At 45.2% G+C, this 12158-nt stretch overlaps 1 protein-coding gene and 1 pseudogene across 4 annotated transcripts in view; one reads left to right on the top strand and one right to left on the bottom strand.

Moving 5' to 3' along the window:
- BIRC6 (baculoviral IAP repeat containing 6) overlaps positions 1 to 12158 on the bottom strand; it is a 2208279-nt gene that overhangs the window by 573023 nt on the left and 1623098 nt on the right. For all 4 annotated transcript variants that reach the window (XM_078648748.1, XM_078648749.1, XM_078648751.1 and 1 more), the window contains one exon: positions 6634 to 6777. In XM_078648748.1, the coding sequence (XP_078504874.1) occupies positions 6634 to 6777 (144 nt within the window). The remainder of the gene's footprint in view (positions 1 to 6633; positions 6778 to 12158) is intronic.
- On the top strand, positions 7193 to 11307 carry LOC144761647 (dynein light chain 1, cytoplasmic-like; annotated as a pseudogene).

The following is a 12158-nucleotide window of genomic DNA, read 5'->3' as shown; positions in this document are numbered from 1 at the left end:
GCTACGATGAAAAAGAGCTTTTGAGAGTGAATCAGGAGAGACTTCGGCATGTTGATGGGGAACCCCAGCGAATGCAGGAGGTCGGTGTAGTCTTGAGGTGGAAGACAACAGCCTGGGGTGAGCCCTCCTTAAACAGCCACCTGTCGAGATAAGGGCAAACTGGAACCCCTGATCTGCGTAGATGAGCTGCGACCACTGCCATCACTTTCATGAACACCCGAGGTGCGCCGGTAAGGCCAAATGGGAGCATGGTTAAAGTGCTCGTGGCCTACTGTGAACCATAGGTAATGCCGATGGGCCGGCAGGACGGGGATGTGAAAATAAGCGTACTGCAAGCCCAACGCTACCATCCAGTCTGGGAAACAACCTTTACAACGCAACTTTTACAACGCACTACCATTACAACAAAACTTTTACAACTCAACATCCATTACATCGCATGCCATTACAACGCAACCATTACAACGCATGACACTACAACGCATACCACTACAACGCATGTCATTGCAACGCATGTCATTACAACGCATACTACCCTTACACTATCCAACACTTACCCTACTGTTGCACCCCCCCTGGAGTTAGAATAGTAATTTTTACCCCTACACTATCCAACACTTACCCTACTGTTGCACCCCCCTGGAGTTAGAATAGTAATTTTTACCCCTACACTATCCAACACTTACCCTACTGTTGCACCCCCCTGGAGTTAGAATAGTAATTGTTACCCCTACACTATCCAATACTTACCATACATGCAATGTAATGTTATGCGTTGTAATGGTATGCGTTGTAAAGGTAGTATGTGTTGTAATGGAATGCGTTGTAAAGGTAGTTTTTTAAAAGTCGTTGTAATGGCATGCGTTGTAATGGAATGCGTTGTAATGGATGTTGCATTGTAAAAAATGCGTTATAAAGGTACGCGTTGTAAAAATATGCGTTGTAACGTCATACATCCATCCAGTCTTCTTGGTCTAGGGGAGACAAGACCATGGGTACAGTAAGCATCTAGAACTTCTCCTTATTGACCATAAGATTGACGGTCCGAAGATCTAAAATGGGCCGTAACCCTTTGTTCTTCATAATCAGAAAGTAGCGGGAATAACGGCCACTGCTTACTTCTGAAACCGGGACCATCTCTATAGCCTCTTTGGCCAGGAGAGCGGTAACTTTCTGTTGGAGAAATTTTAAATGATCCTCCGCCAGCCGTTCTTGATTTGGCGTAATAAGAGGAGGAAAAGAAAGGAAAAGCAGAGAACAGCCCTCCTGAATGATCTGCAAGACCACTTGTGCGATGGTATGGATCTCCAGTGGGGAAGAGGATGATGGAATCTCCCTCCCACTAGAGTGGTGTGGTCTTGCAGAGGCAGACAAGGAGTGCTTGGAGGCTGCAGCTGCCGAGGGCAGGGTGGCTGACTACTTGTGGCTTCACCCGAGAAGCCAGATGTTGTAAAACAAGGCGTAGTGCCATGAGGCCACCGCCTACGAAATTGCTCTGCTCAGTGAATCAGTTGTGTCAAGTCCACACCTGATTTAACATTTTGCTGCATCTCTCCAGTCCTAAACCGCCTGGCAGAGCACAGTCCAGGCCTTCATTGGAACTTGTGGCAGCACTTACGCTATCATCTCCCAAAGGGAATGGGAGAAACTGCTCAATAAACATGCAATGTTCACTGACAGCAATGCCAGACAGGAGGAAGAAAATATCATCTTCCCAAGTGATATTAAATCTCTTGGATTCCTTATCTGGAGGGGCAGAAGGGAACACACCTTGGGAGGTATTAGCCTGCACCACCAAGCTTTCAGGGGTGGGATGTCGGCTGACGAACTTTTGGTCGCCCGGAGCCGGGCAATGGTGGCGTGCAATTGTCTTATTCACAGGAGCCCCTGTGCTAGGCTTGGACCATGCGCCTTGTAGGAAATCAGTAAATGCCTCATTTAAGGGCAATAGGGGTTCAGAGATGGAAGCCCCAGGCTGAAGAACTTCGGTCAGGGGATTAGTCCTGACCTGCACAGAGGGCAACTCCAGTCCAAGCACTTCAGCTGCCCAACTTATCACAATGTTTTACAAAGAAAAGAGAACTCAATAAATGGTCAGGGACCTTGTGTAAGAGCGGTTTAAAGAAACAATGGTCCCTAACAGAAAAACATTCACAGAAATTCATATATATATATATATAGAGAGAGATGCAATGATGTCTATATTTTGGCTGTCCAACTGGACATCATCTTTTAATGAGAAAATAAGGAAAACATACAAGTGCAGACATAAACATCACAAATATCATTAGAATGGAAAAAACGCTCAAGGCAATACAGGAAGGTTTGGCCAAAAAAAGGGAATATAACTATTAGACAAAAAAAATATGTAAAAGCACCCTAGCATATATTAATACAAAATATACATTTATGTCAAAGTGCAAGAAGTCGACGATGGGTGCCTGAGGAGATTGCCTGTCAAATGAGGTTGTGGGACTCTGACCTGAGTTGGACAAGGATGATACATCCAGGTAGATCTGAGAATGAATTGCGTGATGAAGCGCTGGATATCTCTGCAGAGATGAGTATAACCAATCGCATGCAAAATTATAGCAGCCACGGGACTGTCCGCCAGTAGCGAGGGAATTCCATGGTTCTTCTCGACGAACCAAAACAGCTAGGCGCTGGTGAAGGAGTGAGAGGATAAATACGGTCCAGTCCACTTGGAGAGAAGGCGGCGTTGTGGCGTGACAGCGATGGAGCCTATGAGCCCAGAACTCCTTATTACCATGGTATAGGAAGCCTCCTCCTCCGTAGCCACAATTGGCAGAGAGAGCATGCCAGCATCTGGCGATGTGTCCAGTCCACAGGCCTCCCCAAGTTCCTCAAACCAGCGCATCTGTTCTGCACCCTGGTGTTATAAAGAGTCCACAGACCCTTCCCAGTCCTCTCCTGTGCCTAAAATGTCAAGAAAATGATCAAACAACAACATAGAACCCCTTGGCTCTACCGATGCTGGAATCAGAGGTCAAATGACACCGATCCAACTACGTGTCATCTGGGATATGGATGGGGCTAGAGCTCCCAGTGGGCACCAGTTGTTCCGTAGGCACTGACTTCGGGTCTGACGCTAGGTAAGGTCGCATTGGAACGACGGATGCCGTCCCGGATCCCCAGGCTCAAATGGCGCCGTGGCCAGAGCAGACACCATCAAATCCGATGGCCCCCTCCTGACCCCGCGGGGCCCCAAGGCTCACCACAGGGTAGGTCTTCTTAGATACACAGCGCATAGCCTCGTAAAACTCTTTAATCTGAGCGGGAATCGCTCTGGCTCCTGGAAAAGGTGGGAGGTGCGAAGTCGACCCAGGCTCAGGCTTCTTAGAAAAGCGCCTAGAGCGTCCGTGCACCTTACCTCGTTTGTCAATGAATGATAGATGAAGTCCACTGAGACTTCTTTTCTTTCTTGTGCCTCTTCTCCAAGTGTCCCGAGGACCTCGAGTGGGAGGAGGATGATTTGAAGCTCCAGGAGCAGTTCTGTGGCCACCTCTTCTTCGATCGGGACCATGATCACAGCGGAGTCTCGCAAGATGGGTGGCGACTGCTGGGTCGCAAGGAGCTTCATAGGCCGCTCCTGCAAAGCCTTTGGAGCCATGGCCCGACAGTCTGAGCACGTCTTTCTGTCATCAAAGATAGACAAGGTGGGGATCGGTAACCAACACGGTGCCTTGACAGACACCACACGGTTTAAAACCGGTCTTCCTCGAAGACATCCCTCGACACACAATGAAAATAGTCTTGAAGCCAGAAAAGCATTGAAAAAAACCTGTCAAAAAGCAACAGAGTGGTAGCTCTTCCCAGATCGGCTCTTAACTGGCTCGGAAAGAAAAGAACTGACGTCCGTGTGCCTGCCTGGTGCCTATATAGGTGACCGCAACATCATAACTGATGCTGACGACGTCACGCGGACCCAAATGGAGCCAGTTGATGGGGCGCGCAAGAGGTATTGCCAAAGTTTCCAGATCCAACCTGACGCCTGGGAAATTCTAAGCTAAGGAATCTTCAGCTAGAAGTCTCTATCAGGTTGCTGGTGTAAAGCCCTCAGCTCTATCTAGAGTGGAGGGAGGCTCTCACAAGAAAACACCAATATGGTCTTGAATGTGAAACACTCATTCCCCTTGGTTGGATTTAAGGCATATGTTGATATAGTAATCACCAAGCTAGCGGATGTGAGAGATGGGGAAAAGATTAAATAAACTGCATCAATGCAAGAGGAATTTAGACTTAACAAATGCTGAGGCTAGGGCTATTCTTTCTCTTGGCCCCAGGACTCGGGTGTTGGCTCATATGAACTATCTCCACAAGCGGATACAGTTTATGGCCCTTGTATTGGCTTCAAGACCTTACATGGCTGGGGAGCCCCCTATCTAAGGAAGAGTGTCCAATTCTACCATCCTCGTCGCTCTCTTCGCTCTGCCTCTTTGGCGCTAGTCTGCACTCCGGAGGTAAAGCGCTCTCGAATAGGAGGATGCTCCTTTCAGCTCCTAGTGGCTAAACTATGGAATAATCTACCACTTGCTCTGAGACTACTGCAGGATTCAGCAATAATTCTGAGCACTTTACTTTCCTGCATATTTCCCTTTCTCACTTAATTTAGTCTTCACTCACCCAGCGCCGGGACACTCAGCGGAGTAGCTGTGCGCTTTATAAAACCCCTGTTAACATAACATAACAATTTTACCCATAATTGAAAAAATACATATCCTTGAAGTACATTGAGAGGATGCAGTTGCCCACACTATTTCAACCCACTAGAATAGTAGTGAGACAAATGGGCAAGGGGGAATTTCAAGAATCTACTGAACACTTGCATCTAATGTCCCAGCCCTATTTAAGGAGCTGAGATTGAAGTGGAGAGGAGACCTGGCCCTCATGCAGGGGGGCTGGAGGGATGCATGAATGGCCCTCAAGTGCTGGCCACCACATCCAGGCTGTGTCTGATCCAATATCATTATCGGCACAGATCTCATTTTATTCCTATGAAAATTTGAAACAGGGAACACGATACAAAGAATGAAAAATAGAGATTGAGAAAACATGAAATTAGTTTATACCAACAAAGTAAGGTAACATTTTACAATATAGATCAGAAAACCTTGTGCGCAAAGCACTGGAAAAAATGATAATTAGACTAATTCTTTAAGTCAGGGCAGAGTTGAAACTATTTCACTGCTAACATTCTCCTTGAAAGAATGAAGCCTCTTTAGGTCTGAGAACTGTACAAAAGAAGCCATTTGTTTGAGCTACTACTTATTCTAAGTATAAGTATAGCGCAAATACCTGAAAACAAGAGTTCAGTATTCTATCTAGCCTTAGAGGAAACATTCTAAAATGTGTATGTGCATGCAAAACAAATTGAGATGTAGTCTTTCAGGACTCCATTGTAATTTACTAATATATACTGCACATTAAGTTAATATTAAGTCAATGCCCACCAGGTCTTGTAGCCATTTCTGGCTTTAATGACCAACAGATCAATAATAAAAGATGAGAATTTTCTGAAATGTAATTAGAATTTGCCTATTATAACCTCAAAATAAATTAAGATGTTAAAATCTTTGGGGCAGATGTATTAACCGTTTTGCGACTCGCAAATGCTCATTTTGCATTATTTTGAATGTATCAAAAAATCGCAAATTAGGAAATCGCAAAGATTTGCGATTCCTTAATTTGCCATAGCATTTTAGGAATCGCAAATTCTGCGACTCCTTAAATGCTATGTATGAAGCATTTTTCCTTTGCGAATTTTGGTTAAGGAATCGCAAATTACCACCAACTTGTAGTTGATGGTAATTTGCGAAGTCCTCAACAAATGCACAATTTTGCATTTTTTAAGGTGGCATGTGACGCGCACACATGCCCATGGGGCATGTATGTGCGCCATATGCACACATATGTACGTTTCAGGGGTGCAGCAGGGTGTCTTTAAGACACCCCTGCACCCTTGAAATAATTCTCAAATTGCGATTAGCAAATTGCGAATTCGCAATTTGAGAATTAGTGCAAAATCATTCCTATGGGCCTCCTGGCCCATAGGAATGCATGGGAAATTATTCCTTATTTGCGAATTCGCAAAAAGTGAATTCGCAAATAAGGAAGTGTAAGGAATCGCAAAAAAATAACGATTTTTTCATACATTCCATTTTGCGAATTCTAAATAGCGATTCCTTATAAATCGCTATTTAGGATTCGCAAAATTGAATCTTGATACATCTGCCCCCAAGTATCATATACACAAGGGCAAAATCATTAGCAAAACAATATAAGGTTCAGGATTCTAATATGAGACAATGACCGTTTGTAGAGTCTCATTTATGCTCCTGATAGCGAACATTCCAAAAGTATCCAATAAGATATAGGACACCTTCATTTTATGTTAATGACATGGCTAAACTTCCTTCACAGGTTGAGCTCAAACAAAATAATCATGAGAAAACAAAATAATATTTAAATGCACCTGCTCCATGCTTATTTGATATTTGCAGTGAGGAACATTTCAGCATATTTCTGTTTATTAAGGATCATTTTTTTTCAATATGCTAGCCCCAAAATTAAAATTGCCATTTCTAGTCACAATAGTAATACAAACATACTTACTGGACAAGGAGACTGAAGGAATATAGTCACTTTTTCGTCTTCAAGCATTAACTGCAAGAAAAGCCTTCTTATGAAACCAGAAATATTTCCAGATGTTGGTAGGCTACTTCTTTGTGGTGCAGATTGGAAAAGCTCACAAAGTACCTTGAAAACAAAAAACACATAGTTTAATAGCAACAAACCTGAATATACAGCAGAACTATCAGACTCACTTACCCCTAAACACTTAAGTTCCTTGTGCCTGCTTGACTAATGGCATCCCAATATATTTTTAGGAAATTTCCTGGAAGGTGTGGGCATTTTTCTCTATGTCATACCAACTGTATACTTTCAAAGAGGTACCAAGTTGTCCCACAGGATCAGAAGCACATTTGTACAGTAGTGGCTTTTGAGCTACATCACACTTTATATTTGGATACAAAGTTATGACTTGCATATGGGCCTATATGATCAGGTACAGAAAATGTTACTACCTAAACAAAAAGACAGTACTGGTTACGCGCGGGATCGAGAGAAAGGGCGATTGGACTGCAGCTGGGAGAAGAGCCAGGTGTCAAACATGTGTGAGAGAAAAGCAGTTATCAAAAATACTGACATGTCGTACAACTCACCCCCAACCCTTCCAAACCACGAAACCAACCCAGTAAAGGAGAATGTGGGGCGGACCACCCAGCACAAAATAATCATAATGTTGTCCAGAGTCACAGCAGTGAAATAAATCAGGGAGAGCCTTCGTACGGAGGGAACACAAAAAGTCAATAAAGCAAGTCAATTGTAGTAGCAACGACAGGGCAAGCAAAGGCAAGCCGGAGTCCAGATGCGTAATTCGACAATACAAAGGTACACCTCCAGGACAAAAGTTCGAATCCAACGAAGCGGGATCAAACAGCGGCCCACCACAAGTCACAGGCACCCAGGAAGGAGCAAATCTCCGCGGCGTGTGGAAGTCCTCAAAATCCAGGCGGTGAGGAGGCGGAGGGTCAAAAGTCACCGGTCCATCAATCGGCCGAAGAATAACAACAGCAACTCCTGGCGCAGCTGAAGGGGGGGAAGCAATGGCGGCATCAGGACGATAGGGGTGCATGGAAGAGCGGCGGCCCAAAATGGCGGCGAGCCGCATGGGGTCGGCAGAGGCACCGGGGGCCAAGACAGCGTACAAAGACATCAAGGCGTCCAGAACATCTCCGGGCGTGGGCGCTCGAGTACACCCCCAGGCCTCCGCACAATCCGGCCGGTAAGGAGCGCCGATGCAGAGCGGAGCATCCCCCGCATTGTCGGTAGCCATCTTGTGAGTTTCGCCGCCCCACACTCCACCGTGGGCCCCCAAACAGTTCCCAAATGGAGGACTTTACAGACCTCCGGAGGCTCCCAACAACGGCCCCACCGGCACAGGACGGGCGAGCGCCCGATGGGGGCGGGGGGGTCCCCTCCGAACAGTGGCAGGCCCCACAGGCGAGAGCCAGGCGCGGGGTTCAGGGCCGCCGGACAGGACAAAGGCGAAGGGACCCCTTCACACGGTCAGCCCCCAACACATCTCGTCCCCCTCCAGCCGCACGGCTCAGTCGTCGGGGCCGGTTCAGGATCTCCGGGGCACACGCATAATGGTTCCCACCAGTGGCTCACTTTCGCGGCCGGGGCCGGCAATCTCTTCCCTGCCGGTCGGGTCCCGCAGGCGAGGTCCCGGTCTCGGGTGCCCGGAGGCCTCAATTTCACCGAGGGAACAGCTGCGGACCCACAGCACACAGGAACCTCCGGACCAGACGGTGAGTAAGAGTGGATCTTTAAATTTCATCATGATATGATATGATAGTTTGCTGGTTTAATTGCACGTTGCACTGAGGTGTTTATTCCCTGACACAGTGAATCGTTACACTCTCTTCCTCCTTCCCTCCCTGTGATTTTTGCTGTATGTGAAGATGTAGTATTGACTTGATACTTATTCATTCGTTGGTCGGGGGTGGGTCGCGGCCGAATGTGTTTGCTCATATCCTTTGGCTCCTCCCTCACATTTATTTTTGTTTTGTATTTTCTCTCCTTCTCTTTTTGTCTTCTTTCTCTACTTTCTTTTTTCCCTATATTTCGGGTTTCGGATTAGGGCGACAGGCACGCTGTTTGGAGGGTAGGCCGTAGCCTTCTGCAGGGGTGCGGGGTGGGACGGGTGGGCGGGGTCTTTCAGATGTTTTCTTTTGGTTCTATGGCCCTTTTCTATCCCTTTTAGCCGTGCCGCTTCTGTCCTCGCTTCTCGGCATGAGCGGGTTGGGGTCTGTTGCTATGCCACTTTTATCGGTTTCGATGCTTCGTAGCGACTGCCATACCCTTCTATTTGCCAGCTCTCCACTTTCTTCTGTGCTACTAGCCGCAGGTTGCCTGGCCCGGGGTGGCGCCCATCTTGCACGATTGTGTTTCTCCTTTTATATTTCTTTCTTTTGTTCTTTCTCCTTCTTTTCCCCCCCTTTCTGTCCCCCCCCTATTTGGTTTCCTTCCCTTTGTTTCCCCCCATATTTTTCCCCCTTTCCTTTCTTTATCCCCCTCCCCCCCCCCTTTTTTTTTTCTCCCCCCCTCCCCCTTTTTCGCCAGGCTCGTATTGTTAGAAGTGGGTTCGGTTCGTACAGTTTATCCGTTCCCCTTGCCTCTGTTAGCGTGTTATTGGGTGGGGGACATGAGATCTTGGTAGCACTTGTATGCTCCACTGTGTTTTACGTTTATTTTGTGCTGCGATCGACTAGTGCCCTTACATCCTCCCTCTCCCCCCCAAAAAACTCCCCCCCCCCCCCCCTCTTCTCGTTTCAGCATGGGTGTATTCCTGTTTCTGGGTTATCCCGTGTTTGTGAGTCAGTCATGAGCCTTGTCCCCTTATCATAAAATAGACCTCATTGATCCTGATATTGGGCCGTTATTGCCGCTTATCCCATTTCTAGCAATGTTTAATTATGTTTGCTTGCCTGCCAACTGGTCTTGTGTCGCTTATTTTGATTTTTGATCGTCTTTGACTTGTGGCCGGCCGGATTGGTTGTAGGCCTGCATATGTTTATCCTAATGATGCAAATAAAGGTCTTAAAAAAAAATAAAAAATAAAATAAAAAAATGAAACTGGAATTGGACAAAAAACTGAAAGGCTGGTTAGATCAAGGATTGATCGATCTTGATGAATGTAAATACCTAACAGTAGAACATCCTGTAACTGCTACCATGTACTTTTTGCCGAAAGTACATAAAAACTGCACTAGACCACCGGGACACCCAATTGTCTCTGCAATTGGATCTCTATTTGAACCTATGGCCAACTACATCGATTACTTTCTATTACCTTTCGTTTCAAAATTAACCCCCAGATTCATCATTGTCCCGTTTTGCGAGTCTTTAATATCGATTATTAAGGAGTCGCTATTGAAGACTTGCAAAACGGGATGCATGTAGAAATCGCAATTTTATTTGCGATTTCTACAGCTTCCTTATTTGCGATTGGCGAGTTGCTGGTCGCAGGTGGGGAGTGGCTCCCCATTCATTCCTATGGGCCTAAAGGCCCGTGGGAATGAATGGGGAGTAGTTCCTTCTTTGCGATTGGCAATTTGCTAATAGAGGCCCATAGGAATGAATGGGGAGTCATTCCTTATTTGCGATTGGCGATTTGCTAATCGCAGATAAGGATGCGATTTCAGGAGTGCCAGGGGTGTCCAAAGGACACCCTGTGGCACCCCTGAAATGTAAATGTAGACTGATGTTGCGCACACACATGTCCAAAGGACATGTGTGTGTGTAACATACAACTTAGAAAAATGCACTGAAGTGCATTTTTCTAAGTTTTCGCTGTTTACCACTAAGTCAGACTTCGCGGTATATAGCGGCCAAAAATAGCGATTTCGCAATTCAAAAATGGTTCATGCATTGCATATAGGGAATCGCAAATTGTGATTCCTTAAATGCAATCGCAATTTGAGAACTCGCAGTTATTTGCGAATTCTTTAAAAAAAGACAGGTCAAGAAATGGCACTCATGAATAACAAAGGTAGCAAATGTAAATAATTTGGTTACCAATATGAAAGGCTGGCACTAAATTTATGTTATCTTGTCACCAAAATATGGTTTGATTAAATGCAATGTGTTTAATTTTATTTTATAAAATGTATCACATTTCACAAAGTCACTACAACAACCATGATGCCCTGTTTTAGTTACTACAGGAAATGATGTCAGCATGACAACGTTTGAAAAGTGTAGTAGGAAATATGGGGGCGTTACCGTGATTAAGATCTCAGGGGAGATCAAAACGTGTTGGTGTGTTTTTCACGTTTGGAAATATATGGAATAAATCAATTTGAATTTGTCAAATATGAAGAAAAAAAAAAATACTGACATGTCCGAGGAGATGGGGCAGGATTCAGTGGAATGTGCCACGCAGGCATTGGAACAGTACAACATTGAGAACGACATTGCAGCTCACATAAAAAGAGGAGTTTGACAAGAAGTACAACCCAACTTGGCACTGCATTGTTGGTAGATACCTCGGCAGCTACGTGCCGCATGAGACAAAACACTTCATCTATTTCTACCTGGGCCAGGTTGCAATCCTTCTCTTCAAATCTGGCTAGAGTGGAGTATGAACTGATGAGCAAAAACCCAAATACAGACTTTGAAATGATTCCAAATGCCTGAGATGGGGCATAGCCTTGCCATGGGAACAATTTATTGGAAATTGTATGAATGAAAAATTCTTATGAAGCAGAGTATGCAGGAGAAGGTGACTAAACTATCTGTAAAGGGAAAACAAGTTAAGTAACAGAAACATTGTTACAATAACAATATAAAAGTGGCAAACGCCACACTAGGTCCTTAATCGTAAGGGGGTTAGTGTGTGCATTGTAGAAAATGTGACACATTCATGCTTCTGAAATCCAAAGTTGGGCATCAAGTCCATACCTAGCTATGTTAGGAGTTACATCGAGGTGGGGAGGTATTCTCAGTATGCCATTTATTGAAGACACCACATTAAAGTGGACTCTGAAGATGCAGATTATGAAACCATTTGGATGACTAATAAGCTTTTTGACTTAAAAGCATCTTTGGGGACGGGCAGCGTGATTATTTTTCTTAGCCATTAGTTAGAAGGATTTCGAATTAATGTTGACATGAGAGAACCCTTGTCAAAATCAACGTTTAATAAAAGATGGAATAATGACTTTCTAAATTCATACATGCTTGGATATGGTAGCAAGCCATGCACAAGATAACAAATCAGAGCAGAGTGGCAGGCACAGTTAAAACACCACTACTAAAAGACGCACTGGCAAAGATAATAGGTCTTGAATTGCTGACCGATTGTTTTGTGCCAATGCTGTGCAGCATCAGAAAAAAGCTCAATGATTTTCTGATGCTGTGTAATAGTGGCAAAAAAATGATGACGTGTGCACAGCGTTAATACACATCCGTTACCATGTATGCGTGCGCCAGAGGGATCATGAGGGAGCCCTTGCTTTGCTTTTTTATTTACCGATCCAAGATGTTGGGACACCACTTGGATCGGAAGC

Source organism: Lissotriton helveticus, chromosome 6 (assembly GCF_964261635.1).
Source record: "Lissotriton helveticus chromosome 6, aLisHel1.1, whole genome shotgun sequence".
Classification (NCBI taxonomy): Eukaryota; Metazoa; Chordata; class Amphibia; order Caudata; family Salamandridae; genus Lissotriton; species Lissotriton helveticus.
This window is presented reverse-complemented; position numbering and strand designations above follow the sequence as displayed.